The sequence below is a fragment of the Symsagittifera roscoffensis genome, chromosome 10, assembly GCF_963678635.1.
Source record: "Symsagittifera roscoffensis chromosome 10, txSymRosc1.1, whole genome shotgun sequence".
NCBI classification, from domain to species: domain Eukaryota; kingdom Metazoa; phylum Xenacoelomorpha; order Acoela; family Convolutidae; genus Symsagittifera; species Symsagittifera roscoffensis.
This window is the reverse complement of record NC_087071.1, coordinates 21867097-21892485: the sequence shown is the minus strand read 5'-3', so window position 1 is coordinate 21892485 and position 25389 is coordinate 21867097. Positions and strand designations below refer to the sequence as shown.

At 32.3% G+C, this 25389-nt stretch overlaps 1 protein-coding gene across 2 annotated transcripts; it reads left to right on the top strand.

Moving 5' to 3' along the window:
- Nucleotides 1–16847: 16847 nt before the first annotated feature.
- LOC134855095 (patched domain-containing protein 3-like) lies at nucleotides 16848–25110 on the top strand. 2 transcript variants are annotated; one of them, XM_063871478.1, is made up of 5 exons: nucleotides 16848–16967; nucleotides 17666–17810; nucleotides 20825–20946; nucleotides 24370–24483; nucleotides 24962–25110. In XM_063871478.1, exons 1-5 carry the CDS (start codon nucleotides 16869–16871, stop codon nucleotides 25049–25051), a joined length of 570 nt encoding a protein of 189 aa, XP_063727548.1. In that variant the 5' UTR covers nucleotides 16848–16868; the 3' UTR covers nucleotides 25052–25110. The 2 variants fall into 2 exon arrangements, with proteins under 2 accessions (XP_063727548.1, XP_063727547.1); XM_063871477.1 differs by having other exon boundaries at nucleotides 24956–25110.
- The last annotated feature ends 279 nt before the right edge of the window (nucleotides 25111–25389 follow it).

Sequence of the window (25389 nt, the reverse complement as noted above, 5' to 3'; positions counted from 1 at the left end):
GACCCAAAAGCTATAATCTGCTTCCTGTTATACCCATTTTTCTTTATCGGTATACTAGAAGCTAATAACTTGCACTAATTCATATGCATTATAAAAGCGGCCCGTGCCGGACTTTCGTAGACTAAAATATATTTTAGTCGAAAAATGTTGTTCAAAAAATTGTCCTTGGTTGAATTTTAGGCCATTGCTCTCTCCCCCCTTAACAAGTGAAAATTTGTTCTCATTATCCGATTGTCACGACAATTGACATGTGAACTAACTATGCATAACAAACATATTTGGTCTTTTTGTTTAACTTTGTAAAACCCCTTGTTATACCATGTTTGGGGTGATGAAAAAAGAGCCTAGGTCAGGAAATCGATTATTTTGTCAATATATTTGATTATTCAGTAATTAAAAAATCCAAAAAAAAACACGTATGATTCATTTAAAATCCATTGCACTTGATTCTATTGTATTAAAATCTCCAAAACAAATGGGAAGTTATTTGAAAAAATCCCTTAAAGTTTCTACATTACTCAGAGTTTACTCGCATTCTTAACCTACTCAGTTATTTTTTACCTTTTTAAAACTTAAAACGCAACTTTTGTCATTATATGGGATCACGAAAAACTTTAATCATCCCTTTTGTACTTTTTTAAGGAAATTGCTCTCATCAATATTTCAATTCAAAAAATTTTTGCAGTTTGGATCACATTATCAATTGCCAGAAGGCTCTGAGTTCATTATGAGTTGTCAATATTGCAGCACTGCTTGTATCTTGCTTCTACTTTGTAGGACGAAAAGAGGAACGTGCTTGTATCAGTGCTTTCACCTATAACTTCAAAAGTTTTTTTTAGTTTAGTTAAATTTGCTCAAAAAAAAAAACGTCTCAAAAATAAAACTTAGCGCCAGCCGCTTGTGAACTGAAGCTTTGTGTGATTTAGAAAAAAATTGAAACCAAGCGCTTGAAGACACAAAACAGAGAGAGTAATTAGGGACAAAATTTTACTGATTAACTAATTTTTTTGGAAAAAATTCATGTTACCAAAACCAAATAGTTTTTCGAGCTCCTCAAAGAGACGCTCCGCGCAAATAATAATAACAATTATGAGCATTTTTTAAAGCCTTGCAAGTAAGCTTTTTTAAACTTTGCACATACTTTTAGAAGCGTTTGTGCAAAAAACACAAAACCCTCAATATATGGTCGCCAAAAAAGTTCTGACGTTCTCAGATTTTTGAGTCCCTAAGTTTGGACAACAACTCGCCAAATTTGTATAAAATAAACGGTCATAGAGGTTTTTTTTGGCAAAAATAAGGTTTTTTCAATAATCATAATTATAACTCATAATAGTTGTTTTTAAAGGTTAATCAAGGTTTGAGGTCGTTTTGCATCTACTCGGCTATAAGTATTTTAGGTTTCGTCCTATCTTTCCTCTTCATCTTCAGTGGGGCTTTCTCTTTCGACGGGCAACGAGCAGCTACTAACTGCAATGCATGTCTATGTTGCATCAAGCATTCAGATGAGTATCAGCCGAACGAATGCAACCTGAAATCAATGGCATCAAAAATGTTCGTGAAAGTGGGAACTCTAATCTCGCTATGGCCAGTGAAGGTGACTTGTTGAAATTTGTGTTTTTTCTTGTCATGATCCATGTATTGAGGAAAAACCGATGACCAAAAAGGTTCTCGATTTTGCCCTGGATTTTTTTTCAAATTTTTAATCTAATTTTTGATGTCCTCAAAAGTTTCATGACAATCCAGCAATTCGATGCCGGACACTTTTTGGCAAATTCATCTATTCGCGATGGATCTTCTGACACTTTATAGCAATTTCATCTATTAGGAATTTTTCATGATACCATATCAAAAGGTTGGTTTAAAAACCTAGCAACGTTTGAAAACGTGATCATGACAAACAAAAAAAAAACAGAAAATAAAATGTTTCACCAACAAAGAAAAACGAAGAAAAACAAAGATATAAAAAAAATTCTAATTTTTGTGTTTTTGTATTTGAATGGGTGGATATCGTCGTTCTGTTAATCAAAACTGTTTTGCGTATCTGGATTAATAAGACAATTACTTTCTCCTCCAAGTAATGCGACGCTGATTTCCACAGGACGTGAAAGCTGCTTTTGTATTTAGATTTGGGGGTGTATGAAAATCCAGATGAGCAATCGGTTTTTCTAACTATATCCACCCATTATTTTTGAAATTGCCTCTATTTCATAGAACCTGATGTATGCAATCAAATTTTGGCAATTTATGAAGTTCTATCGATCAATCAATCTTTTTAATTCAAAACGAGCTACAACAAAATGCGCAGTCACAATTACATACTTTTGAAAGAATAACAATTTTTTGTATCATAACTAATATCAAGCAACTATCATGAAAAATTTGTTCCTAAATTGGCAATTTGCTCCTAAATTGGAATGACTGGGACTATACAATGTGACATGAAGTCTCAGCCTCAATAATGCCGTCATGAAAACACATAGTGTATGAAAAATATATATAGTAAATAAAGTTTAGAGAAAATTTAAAATGCCTTAGAGTACAAGAAGTTTTTATAAGTTTGTCTTATAAAGAAGCTATCAAGTTTTTTGAAACCGTAATGCGCTACATGAAAACCACCTCAAGTAGAAATTTTTGGTCACCATACTCGAAAGTAAAACCAATTATGAGTACTTGATAACCAAGTTGATAGTCTTGGTATCTTACTTTGACATTTGAAAGTTAAATACTTTATGTCTCCCATTCATTATCTCAGTATCCAACAGGAAGTGCTGACAAGCACTCAAATCCTCTTTGAGTATCTCTCCATATTCCCCTTCTTCCTCCACAATCTTGTTCTAGTCTACCACGGTTTCACTTGGTGTCCGTGGTTTTGCACCATGTTTTTTTCTCCGATGTTGTTGGAGAGAAAAGTAACTCGGAAACTCCTTCTCGCAAAACGAGCAAACCGCTGATTGCTTGGAAGATGATGAAGCATGCTTTTTAGCTACGTGATAAATCATTTCTTGCTTATTGTGAGTGAAATTACAATCAGGACAGGAAATAATCCCTGCTTGACAACTTTTGCGGTGCATGCACCCTAACATGCATGTCCCCACACTGCATTTTCTCGTCTCTTTTCGATTCAGCGACGGCATCTAAATTTGGGAGTTCTATTAGTATGAAAACAAAAAATTAGTACTTGGTACATGTCAAAGTGGGAGATTTGAAATGTCCCAAAAGTTTAATCAGTGGCTTACACTTAATTTGATTTATTGGGGAAAGAAAAAAGTTTTTCAAATAATTGTACAATGTATAGAACAATTGTTTTTAGCGTAAATTAAAATCAGAATGAATATGTTTTTTTTGCTGTTGCAAGAAAAAAAGAGGGTTTTTCATTTTCAAAATCAACCAATTGGAAGTGAGCACTTTAAAACAAGATTCCTAGAGATTCCCTTCCCAATTTCCAACCTTGTCAAAACACCCCAGCAAAGCTCTCTGTTCCTCCATTTCTTTAAAACGTTTCAAAGTTCAAAATCTTGCATGATCGGAATAAGATTTCCAGAGATTTGCTTTGAAACACTCATTAATTTAGAGCTATGCTCTCAAATATACATCAAAATCAAAGAACTTGATTATCTACTCAAAAATTAGCATTTTATCGATGATAACATACAAAAAATTAAGTTAACTTGATAAAAACAGTTTCGGAAATGCTACTTATTCCAATTTACTTTCTTTTTTTACTTATATCGGCAATATTTCTTATTTTTACAGCAAACAACTTTTGGTCATTTATTTTGCAATTGATTCTGTGTATGCATTTACTTATTTAAAAGATTTAAGTCTTAAAGGTTCCTCTGGTTGGATACAACAAGTAGAACAAAAATGAACATTTTAGTGATTGGAAACGAGAATGAGTAAAAAGAACCTAAAATGGAACTTTGTGTCCGATTGGACACGACTTTTATATAAAATTTCCATGAAAGAAAGCCGAAATCTGGTTGGACACGACTACCGTCCAAAATGGAAAATCAATTTCGATTGGTTAAACTCACACATTCCTGTAGAAGGTACCCCTCACTCTCAACTAAAAATCTTTTCATTTTAAACTTCACTACAGTCAACTACCTCTTCTCTCAGCTCTAAATACCTTAATTTCAAATTATCTAACTTCAACTACCAAATCTCTCGGCTCTAAACCATTCTGGTTTTTATTCTCTATCTTTTACTCAACTTATTTTCTCAGTGCAAAACAGCAACCTTATGTACTCGGTGGAATTTTCGCCTGATCTAGTACAAATTCAAGTGCGAGAAACAAACTCTGTAGTTTTCCTGACACGAAATGACATCCCAATCCAAGTCTGGCACATGGTGGAAAAGATGCAAAAGGATTTCAACGAACATCGTATGACACAAGTACCCATCATAGAGAATCAACTTGGAACAATGCAAATGATGGAGGAAGTGTCTGAGCTTGTGGGAATGAACTACCCCGAGATTCTTGACTCAAGATTTGTGGCTCAACCAGTCAACGATTACTTCTTCCCTCGGGAGGAAGCAGAATCAGCCGAAAACCCTATGACAATAGATGAAGATGAGGGTTTCTCAGAAACAATGACGCCTCACAACACCCCTCCACAACAACCAGCAGCGATGGAACCTCGTTCAGCTCTGCGTTCTATAGAGAACCTACAGAACTCTTCTGCTGCTCGACAGCTTTTTGTTTAAATGTTTTTGCGAATAATTGTTGTTTCATATAACCTTCGTTCTTTGTTATCAATTAACTTCTTCATTTTTTTTATTTATGAGAACAGATGAGAAATTAAGGGTAAATCAATGAAACAACCTTGAATACAACCTGAACAAAATTGAATACAACCTAATTTAGCGCCTCGAACTCGCAAACCTGTTAAGGAATTTGATTATTTTTTACACACCTATTAGAAAATACACCTGATGGACTTTGAAACTTTGCATGAGTAAAAATTACCTGAAGGACTTTACAGCTTGTCAAAAAAAATTCAAACTTTTTTGCACTTTGTAGGAAAAATTGAAACATTTTTTGCATTTTGTACAAAATTAGTGAAACACTTTTCGCATCTTACCAAAAAAAATTGAAACATTTTTCGCATTTTGTCGAAAAAAGTGAAACAATTTTCACATCGTGTCAAAAAAAATTGAAATGTTTTTTCATTTTGTTGAAAAAAGTGAAAAATTTTTCACATATCAAAAAAATTGAAAAAAAAGGTTTGCATTTTGTCGAAAAAAATTGAAACAATTTTCCCAACTTGTTAAAAAAACTGAAGAGTTTTTTGCAGCTTCTTGAAAGTTAGAAAAAATTTTACACCTTGCTTAAAAGTTTGAAAGGGTTTTTGCAAAATTCATAATAATGGTAATTTTTTTAATTTTTTTTTGAATTTTGGGTAATTTTGTAAGAATATGAGAGAAATTAGCTAGATAATCGAACTTTTTTAAATTTTTTGTAGAAAAGACACTAGTCCCAATTATTTTGACTTCTCGAAAAATCAAACAAGATATAGGAGAGTTGCTTGTACCAAAAAATCCTACAAGGGGATAATTTATTTTGAACCCTGCTTTCAACTATTCAAGAAAAATGAGTTGGGACAAATCGAAAAAAAGACAGCAAGTATATCTTGCCGAAAAAGGAGCAGAAGCAATCTCGTAAATTAGAAATACTGTTGTTCACGATGATGCAATCTTGGACTCGTTCCTATATTGGAACTCACTTCTGACAAGGAATCAACTATGGATCAGGAGCTTGCCAACTGCAACAAAGTGTATGACATAGCAACTTACAAAAGAAGACAAGTTTGTGTCACTATCCAAAAGTACAATGTTAACAAACCTCCCTATATTCGGATTCGACTCTCCGCTGCAAAAGAAAAAAAGCAATGGAGCAAGTTGCCATGTGGACTATACTTTGAACGAAATCAAATAATTGTCTCAAACGTTGACTTTATGTTTGTTGAGAACTGTAATGTACAAAAAATTGTGTTATTTTTGTTTTTGTCTTGTAATTTGAATACTTGTCCTCATAAACATTTTTTTTTATTTAGCATTGAGCAGTATGAGTTGGAATATTGTTTTTTCAAGAAATTTAATCTTGAATTTTCACAATAAATTGGGACTTTTTCATATTGTTCTTGAAGAAAAGTCCCGTAAAATTTTACTAACAATTATAGAATCACAAAATTACCAAACTGGAATAATTTGGACTTAGACGCTTAAATATCTCATTTTGAGTGGACTATGCATAATAGTAGAAGAAAAGTTCGCATAGAGTACAGATCCGATAGCAAAAAATTATAGAGTATTGTAGAAATGGAAACTAATGAAAAAGCATTTTGTCTTTACAGCTACAAAGAGAAGAATATGATAAGTTACTCGAAATACTTCCTTCATTACGAGGTAATGTAGAGACACACAAAAAATCTCGCATCGTTATTGACGAATTCACTGTGAAAATGTACGTAGAGAAATTGAATGAAATTTTAAGAAATTTTGAGATTATAAAGCAAAAATTTCCGTCAAATACGAAAAGAAAAAGCCTATTTCTTTGTACCTGTTTTGTTTTGGACCCAGACATAAATTTGAATGAAATGGACCAAAAAATTTTTCTTTTGGGGTTCTAATTGGATACGGAAATTCCTGTATGGATTATTTTTTGCAAACTTCAAAATCTTTAGACTACATGCAATTCTACATGACTCTGCTGGATCTGTGAAATCTACTACGAAAGAAGGTCCTGCGTATTGTTATGTTGCACCTAGTCTCCCCAGTTTAAACTTTCTTGGTCATGTGACTGAATTAATTTTCTGTTTATATGTTGAAACATTTGCTTCCTCAGTATACGCATTTTTTGATTGTCAATCAATTTAACCGAAAAAACAGTTAACAGAGAAAACAGTTAACAGAATGAGCCTTGTTGTTTTAGATATTGATTGTTCTGAAAACAAAATAGAGAAAGAGTTCGGACTTTATAAGGATGTACAAACTGTAGGATATTCCTTTCTTCCCACCTAAAAAATTCAAACCAACATCCCATTCTTCTTGAAGTACAAAGCATCTTCATGGAATCAGTCGGAGCAGTGCTTACAAAAAAATTACTGAACTTGGAAAAAGTTTGAAAAATCTAGAAGCCACAAACGGAATTTTTTGCAAAACGTTATGAAAAAAGCAAGCTTCTGTCAGAATTTTTGGTAACAAAGATTATCAATTTGGACGACTACGCTTGCCCAAAAGTTCATTTTTTGATTTCAAAGATGATGAATTTGATTGTCATAGCAACTTTGGTTGATATAGCAACTGCCTATTTCGTCATGCAAAAACTATTCACTGTGCAGAAAGAAAAGCGTTTGTATACGGAACATGGATTTGATGTTTTTTAAGTAAATTGTAAATCATAATAATCTAAATCTACTACTTTTTTTAAAATTTAATTCAATGTCAATGTCAACTTTTTCTTTCTAGTGTTTTGCCCAAAAACTTTGGTTTGCCAAAAAACTTAAGAAATTTTGTTTTTGATGAAGAAAATCTTGAACAACAAACATGGAAGTTGTTTGAACGTACATGTTAGAGATCTTTTTAAGTTTTTTTGTGTCAACTTTCTGGTAAAGTTTCGATGCTAGTATGTGCAATCGTTCGATTTATGTTATCCACAATAGGACAGTTTGGGTAGTTATCTTATCAAGTACAATCGGTTATATTCTACCTCCTCCAAAGCTATGAATAAAATCATACTAAACAAAGAACGAATTTTTTCCCCTAGTGGATCTGCAAAATCTCATTTTTTTTTGATTGCTTGAAAACTGGTACTTTTCAACCAGCATTCGACAATTTTTTTAAACTTTAATCAACATTATTAAATTCTTATTAGTTAAATGCAGAAAAAAACCTTAAATTTATGCAAAGAGTAGATGAGATTGAAAATCTTTTCAACAACGGCTCTAAGTATCTGCTTATATTTGATGATTCTTGTGAAGAAACTTCAAACTCGAATAAATTTGTAAGAAATGCTAATGCTGGGATGCACAGGGGTCCAAATACAATTTACATCAAACAAAATTTATTTCATCAAAGCAAACTGAGAAGAGATGTTTTATTTCATCAAAGCAAACTGGGAAGAGACGCAGAGTTACAAAGTACACACAAAGTGTTGTTCAATTTGCCGATAGATCCTTTACAAATCAATATATTAAGTCAACAGCTATGTTTAGGATCTCAATTTAAAGAGTGGTATCAAGAGGCAACATCAGTTGCTTATGGTCGCTTACTTATTAATTCAACCCAAAAACAGTCGATTCACTTAGATATTGCGCTAAAAATGGCTCAGATCTAACAAAATTTTACTTACCAGCTAGAATAGAAACAAAGCTTTCGGACGATGAGTACACAATACGTCTCTTTTCTCCCAGTAATTCAAAAATTTTCCCTAAGACTTCGAAAAAAATTCATTCTCAATTGTCCAAAAGGTTTCATTCAGTTTCTGGGCGAGTGTTTTGTAAACCTATTAAGAGGAGAGGTTCAAGAATTTCGGAAAAAAGACATAAGAAAATTGAAAAAAAAAATTGAGTTAACACAAAAAAGAACTCCTCTACACTAAGAAGAATTATTTTAAGTTCAAATAAAGTGTTTCAATTGATATCTATCATTAAAAGATTCATTGAACGAACCTCTGGTCATTAAACGATTCATATATTATGGAAGAGTTTGTCTAAATTCAATACTCAGGTTATCAATCACAAAGTACAACTCCAAGAAAAAAAAATTGCAACAAAAGTAAGAAAACAAGAGTTGGTACCAAAAACTTTTGACTCTTTTTACAGTGCTGTAAATTCGAGGTTGAAAACGAGAAGAAAAAGCACCCTACTGATTTAATTTTGAAATCTCCGAGAATTAAACTCAGTCAGACAACAATATATTAGAATCTATTGTAGACTTTGTTTGTGCACTAAAGGCAAAAATCACCGAGTTTCCAGATATTTATCTTACTATTTCGAAAGCAACTCAACTTCCACCTAAACTTGTTATCAACAAGAAAGCCAAAACAAAAGACAAAGGAACTTGGATCACTTTCAAAATCTGAAACGATAAGACTTATCAAATTATTCTAGGGTTAGAGCTATGTACGATTCTATTCAAAACTTGAGTACAGCGAGTAGTTTATTTAAAAAGAAAGTTAAAAAAATTCTTACAAACCAAGACATCCTAAACAAAACTTGGTCCTCCAATCAGGCGTTTCCAATAACTTCAAGCTTTTTCTAAATAAAGCAATGAAATTTGGTGTATGGACTTGGCTTTTTGCTAGTGAAAGCTATGGAATCAAGTATTTACTAGTTGCTGTAGATATTTTTTTTGGAGATTTTTCAGAGTTCAAACATTCGAAACAAAGTATGTCAAAGACACTTAGCAAGCTTTCAAAAAAGATGATTTCTCGAACAAAACACTCCTGAAAAACTTCGGGGTGATAAAGGAACAGAATATGGGGGATTTTTCAAAATATTCGCAAGGAGATAGACATTGAAGTTTACTAAATAATGAGTAAAAAAAAGCTGCATCTGCAGAGAGAGCAATTGAGTCTTCAAAACATATACTATATCGTTATATTGAAAAATTTGTTTCCAAACTGCAGCAATTTGTTTCTACATTAAACTGTCGTAAAAATTGATTTATTGGAAAATCTCAAAGAGATGTGAAAAATAAGGATTTTTTAAACTATTTTTGTATAACAAATCGTTCATGAAGAAAACTAAACCAAAATTCAAAATTAGCGATAGAGTGAGTATTTCGAAAAAAGATATTCCATTCCGAAAAGGATACAAGCAACAGTTTAGAGATGAAATTTTTGAAATTTCGGCAACATCTAAAAAAGGCCCCCTACATTCATTATGGAAAAAATTCTGGGAAAAATTTATGAAAAAGAGCTAAGAAAATGTTCAGTTTGAAGGTGAGTTATTTTTTAAAATAAATTTCCATTGATCAGTTGTCATGGATTCTTTCACTTTTGAGCTACTTTCTAAAGCCTCTTTTAATTGTTATCCGAACAATAGTCCCAGTCTTTTTTTACAAATTTTCAACTGGAACAAATACATCTTAAAGGAGAACGGGAGGTTGGTATTTCAAAAATATCGCGTCCTTCATTGTACCGGAACGTTAATGGGGGAAATTATTCTTTCATAAATTGGCGAGAAAGTTCTGAGGAAAAAAGAAAGATTCAACCGATGCAGATTGAACCTGGATTGTATCTAAATTTTGTTGATATAGTTGTAGCCAATAAAAGAAAGTTCGAAAACCTATAGGGTCTTAAAAAAACAACATAACGAAATTTATGTATCAGTAGATAAGATTACACAAAAAATAGACATTCATTTACCTGAAGGTCAATCAAGGTTTATAATTCAAAGTGCTGGTTCATTTATGTTCACGAATTATCGATCACACATTTTTGGTTGTGGTGTAGAACAAAGTCAGACAGGGGTTATAATAAAAAGAAAAGGTCAATATTATCCTCAGTATTCTTACGACATTATAAGACTTCATTCCCCAGTGATTTTTAAGAATATAATAGAATAGAATAGAGTTGGTGATACAAACACCCTCACTGCGTTGTATTCTTTTCATTTCCAGTGTAGACATAATATTTACAGGACAGTACATGAATTATCGATCCTTTACGAATCTACAATCTGAAAAAAAAATTAAAAATTGTTTCCATAGCATAAACAGAGAACTGAGGGATACTACAGGTGAAAAAATTCGTTTTGTGTCCGTAGGAATTACACACCCTTTGTTCTCTTGTTTTGCAAGATTTCGGATAATTTTTTTTGATTTATACTTCATACGAAATGGTTGCTCAAAATTCAGCTAAATTTCCTATTTACGTGGACATGCAAGACAGCATGGAAGAAGTTTAAGTGCTCTTGCACAAATTCTTGGGCGAACTCCGATTCCCTTTATCAAAAAAAATATAGTTCCAGCTGCTGAAAAAAAAATGGAGCAGATTTAGTTAAAATCTCTGCTCCAGGGATTGAAGAAGTTGTCAGTTGACGAAAAAAACTCAAAAAATTTGCAGGACAATAACAGTTCGAAAGCAATTGGGAGATGGAAAAAAAATCCAAGCGTAGAACTAGAAGAGCAATTTCTCGTAAAGTTAGTTCGAAAACCAGACACTCTCGCAAATTCACTTTTGACAAAATAAAGTGAGTGTAAACCAATGTAGTCATTTTCGGTTCGGAGCTTTTACAAAAAAATTTTTGGGGATTTTTGATAAAATCCCAGTTTTGGAAACAATTATTTCATCTTACACACAAGAAGTATTCCCCAGTACTTCTCTGGATGAAAGCAGTATTGAGTTTGAATTTGAAACGGATCGTAATCTCTACTTGGATATGCGTGATACCCATCTTAGCTTAAAGCTTCAACTATTCAAAGGAAGATTGTTTGATGCTTTCAATCAAGAAAAAGCAGAACTTAATTGGAGTATGACTCCGATCAGGAACTACAAACTTACCTAACTTATCTGAACAATCTATTACCTTCTCTATTCTCGAATTGTGAAGTTTATTTCAATAAAACAATGGTTTACAACGCCAATGAAATATATCCTCATAAAGCACAAAAATCGAACGAATTCAAATATCTTCGGCAGTGAAAAATTTAGGAATACTTGCTTGTCACGGATATAGTTCAGAAGAATGCCGGGAAGCATTTGATATGTATCCGTTCACTGATGGAGCAATTTCCTTAGGATCAGGGAAACAATCATTTCATCTTACACACAAGAAAATTTTCGCAGTATTTCTCTCGATGTAAGAAGTATTGAGTTTGTATTCGAGATAGACCGTAACCTTTATTTGGATATGCGTGATACCCACCTCAGTTTGAAGCTTCAATTATTCAAAGGAAGATTGTTTGATGCTTTCATTAAAGAAAAAGCAGAACTTAAAGCAAAATTGGAGATTGAATCCGATCAGGAACCACAAACTTAAATAACTTATCTGAACAATCTACTGCCTTCTCTATTCTCGAATTGTGAAGCTTATTTAATTAAAACAATGGTTTACAACGCCAATGAATTATATCCTCATAAAGCACACATATCGAACGAATTCAACTCTTCGGCACTGAGTAATTTAGGAATACTTGCTTGTCACGGATATAGTTTTGAAGAATTTTCGGAAGCATTTGATATGTATCCGTTCATTGATGGAGCAAACTCCTTAGGATCAGGGAAAACTTTTTCACTTTATAGAAGGCTTGCCACTGATTTGTTTTCTTGAAAAAACTATTACTACAAAAAACCAAAGTTCGAATTAAACTAATTCGAGCTAGTCCTAGTTTTTACCTGCTTTCTGTTAATACAAATTTTAGTCCGAACTTTGTTGGTTGTTCGTTGTTTACTAGAAGTGTTTTAGAAGCTTAACCTAATCATCAATAATTGCAATGGAATTGTGAAAGGGCACCTGCGCATTACAATTACTATGACAAGAACTTGTATCATTCCATCTCGTCAAAACAAGTGTATTCAGGAAAATGTTTTCAAAAATGCCGCAATCAGTAGAATAGCTGTTGCAATGAATACAATTTCAGCTGTTGTGGAATCTTTTTATGAAATTTTTTTCAATTATCAGTAATTTCTTTTGAGAGAGCTTAGAATTATTCGGAAAGGAGGAGCAATTATTTCATTAGATACAACTTCTCCTTGTCACCCCTATGTTACAAACATGAAAGCAAAGCAGTTTAACGAAGATTTTCCAGCTATTCCTATGTAGGTTTTCCAAAATCACTACATTCTGGTTTTGACTTGACTTCATTACAGGATGCAGCTGAACAGTTGCACTATCCAGAACTAAGTGGAGAAAGCTTGAGATTAGAAATGTTTTTCCAATTTCCCTTGGAGCAAGTAACGGAAGTGATAGTCTTGGGAGAAAAACAATCAGACATTCAAATTGACACATATGGAACAATCGCTAAAATTGTTTAATTTTTTTTAGTTTTCAGATTCCTATAAAAATCATGTACCTTTTTTGGGACAGTCCATCGTTTTTGTATCTGTACTTTCTACTTTGTTTTTCTTCAGAGCTGAACCTCCAGAAAAAAAAAGAAAATGAAAGCTGATACTTGAAAACCCCAGAAGTTTCTTCAATCTTTGCCCACTACATAATGCTTGTGTATGGGACTTTGTTGATTCAAAAACTAACAGTGTGTGAGTCATTATTCATACTTTTTTATTCTAAATTGTCCAATCAAACCATCAATTTTTTTGTTTTTACTTGTAAATCAGTTAACAATTGCAAAGATGAATAGTTTTTCACTTTTGCGAAATTTTGAAAGAATTCCAGAGCTCAGGTTCAAGTACATGAGATCTTACCCTTCTGATAAAGTACCTCAACTAACAAAATATGCTTTTGCAATTATTGACTCAGTCCCAAGAAATGATAGAGGAGAACACTGGATCATGATCGCTCGAATGGATAAAACTTACTACTTTGCTGATTCTATGGGTAGAAAGAGATCAACTTACTCCCTACAAATAAAAAAGTATCGGCGAACGGTTCATCGAAAGCTACAAAAAACTGATGATTTGTGGGGATTTTATGCAATTTATTCAGCATTTCTTCTTTTTAAATTTTTCCAGAAGAATTTGAATAATATTTATGTTGTGCATGTTTTGAGTTTCATACGTAATTTGATGTCAATTTGCATTTTTTCTGATATGCAAAAGTGTCAACTTTTGCAGTAATATTACTACACGATGTTGTGAATTGTTTATTGATTTATGTAATTTAACTCTTTAAACTCCTTATTTTTGTTCTACAAAAAATATCTTAGCATCTAACCTTTTGATGAAATACAAAGAGAATGATGATGTAATATGGCTGCTGTAGTTCTCCAATTGAAAAAATTAACGATAGAGTAGAAAAAATTACGCAAATTGTAACCAAATTCTAGTAAATTGTGTAACTGTCTTAAAAATTTACTCTGAGAAAGATAGAAAAGTTAACATACAAAAATATCAGACACAAAAACTTCTATGACACTATATCTTTCTCAGTGTAAACTTTTACCGGGTCAGAGCAAATGGCAATTTTTGATGATAGTTTGTGGGAAATTTCAGAAACTCTATCGAATTTTTAAAAGATTGAAGACAAAGAGGTAAAAGAGAACTGAAATTTGTCGTAGCAAGATTTATGACAGATCAAATGAACTTGTTGAGGTATAAATGATAACTGATTAAAAAGATCTGATTGGTCAAAACTTAAAAAATTTTGAATTTTTATATCTTCAATCCAATGAAAAATTCATGCAGTTTTGAATAGATTGATTCCCCCTTTTCTATGAAAATTTTACATTTTTAATCTCTCAAGAGAGCAATTCACGCTTCATTAACCTTGCGGGGAAAAGTTAATATGCAATATTCATGTGATCGTGTGATAATTATGTGAAAGAAGATAAAACAAATCATATTATTATTAAGTAGGATGGAGCTGTCATCTTTTATCCAGATAACCTGTGGAAAAAAAGATTAAGTGGGACGTAAAAGTAATCAACCGTGAGGAGCTGTCAAATTTCCCCTGATATCCCGTGGAGTGGAATTATTACCTGTCAAAAATAATCCCATCTTGTCAATTTTCCCCAAATAACCTGAGGGAATATAAATGAGATGAAATAATTATTTAATAGATTCTTTCGAGAAAAAAAATTTTCAGTTATATATTAGTTTTTGATTCGCTACCTAAATCAAAACTTACTTTTGTCGAAACTTACCATCTGAAACGCATCATCCGAATTTTTTTTCGGTTTTCGAGTTAAAAAGGTTTTGTAAGGATAAAAATGTATTTGCAAGAAAAATTTTTAAAAATATGCAAAAAAAATCTGAAACCTATTATCTGAAGCTTAGCATGCAAAAAAATTTTTTATGATTTTTCAAGATAAAAATTTTTTTTTCAAGATGAAAAAGTATTTGCAAGTAAAACTTAGTAAACTTTTAAACAATTTTCTGAAACTTACAATCTGAAACTTACCATACCGAAGTTTTGTAAGAAAAGATAGCCCTTACATAGCACAAATCATAGGAGTTAGCTACAAAATTCAAGTATCGACAAAATCGAGCTCCAAAAATTTTTGGGATCCAAAATTTTTTGAAACTTACCATCTTACCATCTCTAACCTCGTTTTTTAATACATGGCAAAACTGATCAAAATACTTAATACATAGGTTGGTGACCGGAAGCCCTAATCTCTAACTTAATACATGGGAGACACCCCCCCCCCCTTTGAGCGCCACCAACATATACTACCTCTTTATCAAAATTGTTTTATGATCAAACATTTTTATCATCAGATTTTTTTTCAGTATTCGCGATACCGCTACTTAATCCAATCTTATGAGAAGTCTTTTGACCGAATTCGAACTATGGACAACGCCAGAAAAACTGTGGTCAAACTGAGTAATATATCAAGATCTGAGGCCTTCTCTCTGAACGAGTTTTTTCTAGTTCGAGAAGGTGAAAAATTGAATGTATTGCTATTTTGTTGTGCCTCTCCTCTATTGCAAAGAAGCCACTAACTTATTTTAATTCACCATTTGTCTTAAACTGTTATAAAAGCTTCACTTGGAACCACAGAGGGAGATGACAATTCTAAAAGACTATAAAAATTGACTGTTTGTATTACGGGACGCATATCAAAAAAAATTGATGAAGAACAAAAGAACAAAAAAATTAGAATAAAAACTGATAAAAAGGCCTTCATGTTACTGAGCAGCGAAGAATCTTTAAGAGTGAAAACAATGCCCTCAAAAGATCAGAGGGTAATTGTAAAGAAAAAAGCTAAAAACCAAATTGCCTGAACAGGCTCTCGTGTTGCTTGAAGTTGTTATTGTGGGTGTAACGGCTTAGAGTTTTGACTAATCTGGATGATCTTTTCTTGTAATTCGTCTTTCCTGCGACAACTGCTCCCCAGTTAATCGGTCTTGTTTGGTCTTCGACAAGCTTTGATTCTTTGTTCTGAAGAGTTGATTTGAAGAATGATCCGTTTTGGATGGTAGAGTAAGCCCGTCTTTTTCCCATCTCGAAAGCCTAGTGCCATCTTTCGATCGAATTGATTCTTATCTGTCTTTTCTGGGCATTTTTGGATTTTTTAAGCTATAAAACCGGGAGTTGCCTAAACCAACTCCTCAATTTGTTTCTACCCAGTTTGTATCCTAAATAGTCTTTGACCGACTTTGAAACCAATATCAAAGAACATCTGTAAAAACACATAAATCTTTTATATTCTCGATAAACTGGCGCCAATCCGATGTCCTAGGTTTGCGCTGCTGTAAATTTTAATAATCACCCTTTTTTGCTAGGCGCCCTCTCCGAAGCCCTCTGAGAATCTTGATGTCTTCTCAAAATCTTTGGTAACAAAACTTCTCAATTGAAGCCTTTCGAAAATCCTTAGGTTCAAAACGATGTCGGGTTACCTCTATTGACTATTTTGGTTGACATCGATTTCTCTGTTTTTATTTAGTGTTTGTTAGAGTTGATAAGGATTTTCCGATAAATTTTATGAAAGAAATAAAACGTAGTTAAATTCTGGAAAATTTAAGCAAAGCTCGTGTTAAAAAGCAGTGAAGTAAGAACAGGATTCCTTTTACTTGAAATTCGTTTTTGGTTTAGTGTATGATGATTATGTTGTGATTAAAATTTACTGCTGGTAAATTAAACAGTGCTCGAAAAAAACTTGTTTTGTTTTTTGTATATAAAAACCTTATTGTTGCTAAAACAGTAAATCGTACATTGATTTTGGTTTAAATAAAAAAACTGCAGAAAATTGTCATTTAAAAAACTTTTCTTTAGATAATGCTGGATGAGTTGGTCCGCAATATGCTGCTGGCTTTTCTGGCTGTGCTTTTAGTGAACTTGCTTCTCGTGGCAAACATAGTCACGTGTCTACTCGTACTGACGTGTGTCGTCATCACCATGGTAGGTTATCAACGTGCGAACAGTACTTATTTATGCTTACTGCACATAACTGGCTCTAGCCAATCGAATAGAAATCAGAGATTTTATCCTGGGGGATTTTGTCCTAGACCCGAGAAAAGCACCTGAAATTGAAGTCAAAAAGCAAATCTTTGTTAGCCCAGTATTTTCACAGCAATATTCAGGCATACAGAAATGTTACAGAGATCAAATATAGACAACAACTGTGGGCAGTTTTTCTGAAAACTTCATACGATTTGCAGCAAGAGTTTATCATCAAAGCAGAAGGGCTCTGTTGCTTCACGTTTCTTGTAAGAGGTCCAAGTTTCTTTTACTCTGGCTGGTCAGTTGGGATGGTGTGTGATCTCTGTGAAAGCGAATAGTTAGAATAAGTTTGAATGAACAAACAGAATTTTTTCGATTTTTTTTTCAGTTTATCTTGAGTAGCACATCTGATTAGGAGTTTATGATCAAAAATTGAAGTTATGATACTAAAAAAAACCGTTAGATGCAAAAAGATAGTCAGACTCTAGCGTTTCAGTTCAATTCTAATTGCAATAAAGTTTTATATTTCGAGAAAAAGGAGAGAAATTAAGCTACAACTCGATTGTGAAACATGATTGGAACTTTTTAAACGTGCATTTTATAGACTAATCTTTCTTTCTACATGCTATGACATAACTTCCTATTTGACAACGCAGGTGGACGTCGCAGGCTTGATGTATTTCTGGGACGTGGATGTGAACTTTTTGACTGCTACATTCATAATTCTCTCTATTGGGTTGGCTGTTGACTACTCTGCTCATATTGGGCTGGCTTTCATGAAAAACACAGGAACCAGAGAAGGTACTTATGAAAAAAATTGGAAAAAAATTAATTATGCAGAAGGCTGTAGTTGTACGTATGTCAGAGGAAAAATAAACTGTTATGTTTATGGTGTTCTATTCATAAAACTTAGAGTAGGTTTTCTAGCAGCTTATGCGTTGACATTGCAGCAGACTAAGAAGAGTTGTAATGTCTTTTTGAAGTTATGATCTAAATCAGGCAAAAACAGGGGAAACTACGACCCATGCCAATAACCCCCCTTTAATAGAAAAAGCGCATTAGACCTACGCCAAAAATGAAATTCTGTGAAACAGTTTTCTCTGTTATAAAACCGAATTTGATCGAAATACTGAAAAGTTATCAGTTTTACAGTGAGAAGATTTTCCAATAAAACTGTAGAGAAATTCTTATTGTTCCGACTTTCGTAACGGAAGTAACGGAGCATTTGTGCTCGGGTGGCTTTTATACTTCAGACAAACTTCGATTTTTTAACTAGCCATTTTTGACGAATTTTTTTTATACCAATCAAAAATTATTGTTGTTCTGAGCTTTAAAAAGGAAAGATATTTTTTGTGATCTTTTTTTGTAAAGTTATTGGGGTTAAAAAAATTGCCATTTTTTGCCAATTTGAGACAATTAACGATCGCTATATTTCGCGCTTTTCACGGGTAAGCGTAAATTAAATCCGTCTTTGAAATCGTTTTAATTTGGTTGAAGTAAGCTTATTTGCCATAATTGATTCGTTAGCCGGAGCAAAATCTATCACTTTGTACTTTTTAAGGTGTGTGGGTGGATGATTTTCAAAAAAATCTGAAAGTTAGAAAAAATATAATAAAGTTTTGATATTATGTTTAAATGTCTTATGTTTTTACTGCTCCATTGACCTTAAAAGGAAGTCGGAACTTTCAGTGCCTTACCCTAATACATTCGGTTTTATTTGGTATACTAAAGAATTTTTTTTTGATTTTTGATGGTGGAAGTTAGTTAGTAATTACACACAAAGTCTGAATACTAATTTTTTAATTTATAGCGTAAGATTACATTAAATTGGGCGGTAATCTGGTGAATTGGGCGGTATAAACGAAAAGACACTAGTAAAATTGATACTAATCGAAACAATTTTGTTCAAAGCAAAAAAAAGTATTTATTGTTCCGTTTTTTGTTTGTAATGAAGGTAACGGAAAATTTGTGCTCGGTTTTTTCAGACAAATTTTGACTTTTAATCAAGCTTGAAATTATCTAGCCTGTCTTAGAAAATATTTATTCGAGTAGCAATTCCTAGAAACCGTTTCAATTTGGTTGAAAGGAGCCTAATTGACATAACTGATTTGATACTAAGAGCAAAATCTATCACATTTTGCTCATTTTTTATATGGCAGGTGTCGGTTGATTTTCACAAAAATCTCAAAAACAAAAAAAAAATAATTTTATTGAATTACATTTAATTATTTCATGCTACTACTGATCTATAGACCTTAAAAGGCAGTCGGAACCATCAGTGTTTCGCACTGATACGAGCAATTTTGTTTGTTTTACCTTTAGCGGTTTGACAAATTCAGGTCTCAGGAAATATGATGCTTTTTCAAAAGTTTTCAATTTGGTTTTACGCAATTATTGGTTCTGATAAGAAACATATTTTCTGTTCGCTTAACCGAATGAATTTGATCAAAAACTGTTCATCTAGAAAACTGGCCTTCTAGAAAATGACCAGCTGTTAAATAACTAAATCAACTGGGTTGAGATGGAGCACGTACCAATCAAAGTGTACAAAACGTGGGTTTAGTGCCAATTTAGTCGAATTACATTCCCAAAAAAATTTGCTGAAATACGTTATTTTAAGTCTTTTATAATAACACAACATAGATTAGGCCAATAAAAAGGTCGGTATTGGGAAGAAAACTCTATTGGGAAGAAATTTTAGATCGATTTGAGTGTCCAAAAAATTGATTCACATCAAATTGGGGGGATTTTCCGACTTACTGCAATGCATCCGAAATTCACTTAAATCTATCCGAAAACTACTTAAATCCGTTTTAAATCGATTTAAATCAATCTTTATTGAAAATTTTGGATCAATTTAAGTGTCTTAAAATCGATATCAACCAATTTGGATGGATTTTCAGACTCGCTAAAACCCAAATTTTTGCTAACACGGCAAAAAAACATACTCTTCACAAAAAACCTGAAATATTTCATTTAAAAAACAGTTTTAAATCGATCCAAATCATTCTTTATCTTTTTTTCTCTTAATATTCGTACTTTTTTCATACTGAAATGGATCTAATTTTATTCCACATATTTTTTTTATACTAAAATCGATCCCAATCCATTTTTTTCGGTGCGGGTTTTAATTATTCCCGGCAGCTTTTTTCGTCTATCCTGAAACTGTTTTCATTTTTGGTTATCGGGGCTCCACGGTGAGCCAGCACATCACTCACTTGTTCCAAGCATGCTGGACCATTAACAATAGCCATCAGGTTGCTCAAAAAATCAGGGGGTATGAAATAGATTATTTTTCAAAAGTTTTTTTATACTGATCTGTTTTTGACCTTAAAGCGGCTTTTATGACTGTTGTTTTTTGCTTGTTTTATTTTGTAAAAACAATCTATTTTTTTATAAGAGCATACTTTATTACTCATTGTAGAATAAGACACCTTTTCATTGCTTTTCTGTGTTAAACAAGTGCCCTTTATTTTATTCTAATTGGCCGTCTTGATTATTTCCAGATAGGTAGTTTAAGTCATTAACTTAGAAAAACAAAAGAATTGAAAAAAAAGAAAACGCACAGCAGATCATAAGAAGAGTCGGTGCTGTGCTAGTTTTGTTTCGTTCAATTTTGTGCCATTTTTTGTGCGTGATATGCTAGAAAATCAATTAGAATTCACACTAATCTACACCCAGCTCAATACGACGAAAGCAATTGTTAGTTCTTTTATTTGTTGCTTACCTTATAATAGGTCATTAAAGTCGCAATTAATAATCCTTTAACGGTGTTTTCCCCACTAAATCATGAAATCTTAGTTGAATTTTTATAGAGCGCATTCAGAAGTGTTTGGTTGAACTTGGAAGTGCAGTCTTCAATGGAGGTTTTAGCAACTGTCTTGCTCTACTACCACTCGCGTTTTCCACTTCATATGCTTTCAAAACTTTTTTCAAGGTAAAAACTTTAAAGCTAAAACAAACCACTCCTTCTTTACACCTGCCAAAAAAAATATTTTAGCATTACTCAGTTTTTTTTGGAAACAAAGGTTCATTGATTTGACAGCAGTGAAAAAAAAGTCTGATAAAATTTCGAACCGAAATTCGAACTGATCGAAAAGTGTTCCAACTTTTTCAAAATGTTCAATAACCATTCATAAACAAGAAATACAAAAACTAATACTAGATGGAAGTCTTACCATTTATAAATTGTTTCATTCACTCCTTACTTTCAAATTCTACCTTAGTTAACATATGTTTGTATTATTAATATACACAGTTTAGAAAACGCAGATTAAAATATATAAGTTGAAACCTGAATCCCGATAATATAAATTGTAAAGCAAAACCAAAAAGAGTGAAAATAATGTGAATCTGCCGATTTAAATGCAGTTCAACTTTAAAAATGAAGTTAAAGGCACTTGAGTCGCTTGATACTTCAAATTGGCCTCTTCGTATTTTTTTGCGATTTCTTTCTATAATTTTTAAATTATTTTGTCTCAAATATATTTTTTTACCGCTTAGATCATCAATTCTCGTTTCCACGAGGTCAAATTGAAAACCAAAAAACTCGCTTCCGTTTTTTTTGCCACTGATTTGTTTTTTTTCCGAAGTTTTTTAAATTCTCTCAAATCAGAACCTTAAAAAAAACTTTTATCAAACAACCTAACAATCATTTATGATATTTAGTTTTGCAATCATAAAATTTCAAAAAGTCAAAAAAAACAAAGAGCGCCCGATAATATACACCCTAAAACTGACCTTAAAAACAAAACTAACAAACTGGAAAGCCTTCAAATTGTTCACTAACCATTCAAAAAGAAGAAATACAAAAAAGCAACAACTAAAAGATTGTTTTACGAACCATAAACTGTTTCAACCACTATTTACTTACAATTTTTACCATAATCTGTACATAGTTATGTTTTTTGAATACAGTTGAAAAAACTCTGATCAATAATCGTATAAACATCTTTTGGAACATTGCTCCCAATATTATAAATTCTAAACCGAAATCCAAAAGATTAGGAGTTATGTAAATCTGCCTAATTACATGCGATTCAATTAGCATAATCATGATGGCTCGCTTGACATTTCAAGTTGACCTCTTCGACGTTGCAATTTTCCAAGGAGGAGGTTTCATCAAATGCTAGAAAAAAATGCAAGAATTGATTTAATCACAAAATAAAAACTTTTAACTACACCAATAACTTGTGCCAACTGACAAGTTTCAAAACATTTGGTGGCTATATTGAAATTTAGAAACGATGAATTGTATTAAAAGTTTCCGGAATAATCTATAAAAATGATCGGCTTTGGTTTAAAGTTAATTAATTTGGTAAAATCTGTGTGAAAGTAGTGATAAGCCGTGTTAGTCTTTTCGTTTTTTTTCACATTTTTTTTACAATTTTGAAATCGATAAAAACTCGCTAAAAGAAAGCAATTTCAGTTCTGCGAACACAAAATTAATCAAAAAATGCGAGTGACTTCCAGTTTCAAATACGGAGTTTGTTTTTTAGAATTTCTTTTTAAATTTTATCGCTTAATTCAGTTTTCTCTTTTCGTTACATTTTAGATTGAAAAATACATTAATCTAAAAAATCTTGGAAACAAGACCCTAGCTGATTTGAAATTCAAATTTTTTAAATGTTCCAAATAAAACCAGCCGCCCCTTAATTATGTTCAATTGATATAAAAATCTGATAACTTAGCACAACAATGATCATTGTATTAATGTCTTGATGAAACTGAATTATAAAGGTGTATTTAAAGAAAGTATTAATGTTGGTAATAATTAAAAAAAGTATCAGGGATGGTCGTTATTAAAAATGAATTTACAGATTCAATTTTCTGTAGATTGAATACATATTTCAACTTGGAAGCGTATATTCCAGTTTTTCAAAATCGTATAAGTTTATTGTTATAACATCTAGTGACACATTTTTAACAATAATTGGCTTCTTTAAGAGAGTGTGGAATAATTTTTGAGCAGAGATTCAACTTTTATGTCACGCTTTTTTCGAAAACTTTAGCGCGCATCAGTCAATTTTAGAGCTCATTTTTGAGTAAAACAGTACGCCAGTGAAAGTTTTGATAGATATATTGATTATAAAAAATAGTTTGCGGCCGGGAACGAAAAAAAAAAACGTTTGCTGGGTTTCTGAAAAAATTACGCTTCTGACATAATCCACTCTTATTTACTTGAACTTTAATTTGGTAATTTTAAGTACTCAGCGTGCTTTCATGGACATTTTTCGGGCAAGTTAATGAAAGAGTAAATTGTATTAAAGTTTTTATGAGGTTTTTTCATAAGTACATTTTTTTTGCTCTAATTGATGCAGTTTTAATTGATTTTTTTTTCGGTTGTAATACAAAAACTGATTCATAGAAATTACCGATAATGAACTGGTTTGCAAACTTCGATTGATTAAGGTGTGAACTCTTTTTGCTCTAGATAAATGTCATATCTAAAAAGATCAGTACTTTGTCAGGTGACTTATGCCAGCGTCAAAGTTTTGCCTATAGTTCTTTATAAAATGTTTTCATGCCTCTTATGACCACTCATTTTCATTTTTTGTCTTGATTTTGATGAAGAAAATAAACTGATGAAAAGTTAGAACACATGCTTTTTGTTTCCTATCAAATATTTTACAATTGGATTCACGGCTAACTTCTATATTCGATTAAATGTACCAAAAAAATTCTAGGGAATTCCTTTTTTGGAGTTCAAGTTTAAATCGCCACAAATTTTCAATACTGCTGTGCTGAAATAATTTATCGGGTTATAATGAACATAAATTGATCTTTTAAATGACTTTTTTGTTTCATTTCAGCCAAAAGATGATGCAGACAAAATTTGCTTAAGTATCAAAAGTATCAGCAACAGTATCAGCAAATTGTAATGAAGTTTTTTTTTCTTTAAGTTTCGGAACAAAAATCTAACAAAAATTTTGGTAATTTTTGATTTCTTCAGTCATATAAAAATACGCCATTTAGATGATATTTTAGCTTAAGCAAAATTCAATTTATTTCTCTAAAACGGAACTTTAAATGTTTTGCGGAAACTTATGGAGATGATCTTCTTTGTGAATTTAGTTGAGCTACATAGGAGGCTCACTTTGTTATAATTTTATTAGCAAATGATTTGGTAGTTTTGGCGTAACCTTTAATTGGCTAAAATTCAGAAATAATCATCTTTGGCCAGAATTTTCTGAGCAAAAATACAGCTTGAATTATTTGCTGAATTTAAAAAAGTGTATTAATTTTAAATAAACACCCTAAGACTCAATTTTTTTAATTTTTTTTTCCTTCTATTTTTAAGACTTTTTGGCAGATTACAGAAAATGACCGCTTTACCATCAGCAACGTTTTTATTTTTCAGACTTTCATCTTGGCATCGCTGCTTGGATTATACCATGGCCTTTTGTTCTTACCAGTGACCCTGAGTATACTGGGTCCATCGCCATATCAGTCGGCCCTCAAAGCGAAAAAAGAGGTACGTTTGTTTTTATTTATCTCGATCTGCTGATACTTTTAGCAAAGTGAACAGGAAAGGTTACGCCAGGTCGTCCTCATTCAATATTTACAGTGATAAAATCAATTTAAAAAATAATTCATAAAAACCACTTCAAAATAAAACTTGGCACCCCAGAAGTTTCAATTTTTTGTTTTGACAATTCTGGTCAGCTCAAAATACAATTAAAACGCGTTTTTTTCTCAACTTTAGACAAAAAATAAATTCAAGTGGAAATATTGTAATGCGAGTAATTTTGAAAATTTCAGGCAGTAAATTTACCCCAAAAACGGAATATTTTTTGAGTTATTTGTTCATCAAAAAATACGTCAACACCATCGGTTAAATTGCTGACAAAACTATATCAAAAATCTTATTTCAGTATGTAACTTTTAGATATTTTCCGATATCATTTTGATCTGTCTACTTTTTTTGCCTAACAATAAAAGTTGAGTTTAAGGAAGCGAAAGGACGCCACGAAGCTTGGTCACTTCCAGTGAGAGAAGAAGCTACCAAAGTCAAAACGAAAAACGTCAAGAATGACGTTTAAAGCTAAACTTACGCTGAAGATCTCGTGGCCATAGCCCACACCCCCCTTATTCATACGTGTTAGCCGCTGTCATTACACAATAATGGAATGTTCATAGCAAAAAATGTGCATTCCGCACCAATTTTATCTGTTTAGTAAGTTTTTCAGAGTTAAGTTGACTTAAACAGGTACAATTGGTGTAGTGACATTGCTTACGAGATCTTACACATCTTGAACCGGCCAAATGGAATTTTGTTTGTCTTAAACCAAAATAAAAGATAACTTTGATTGTATTTGAGTTTCGTTCCAATTTTGGTCATGAAAAGTTCTTGTATTGTAGATTTGTAGAGTGTATAAAT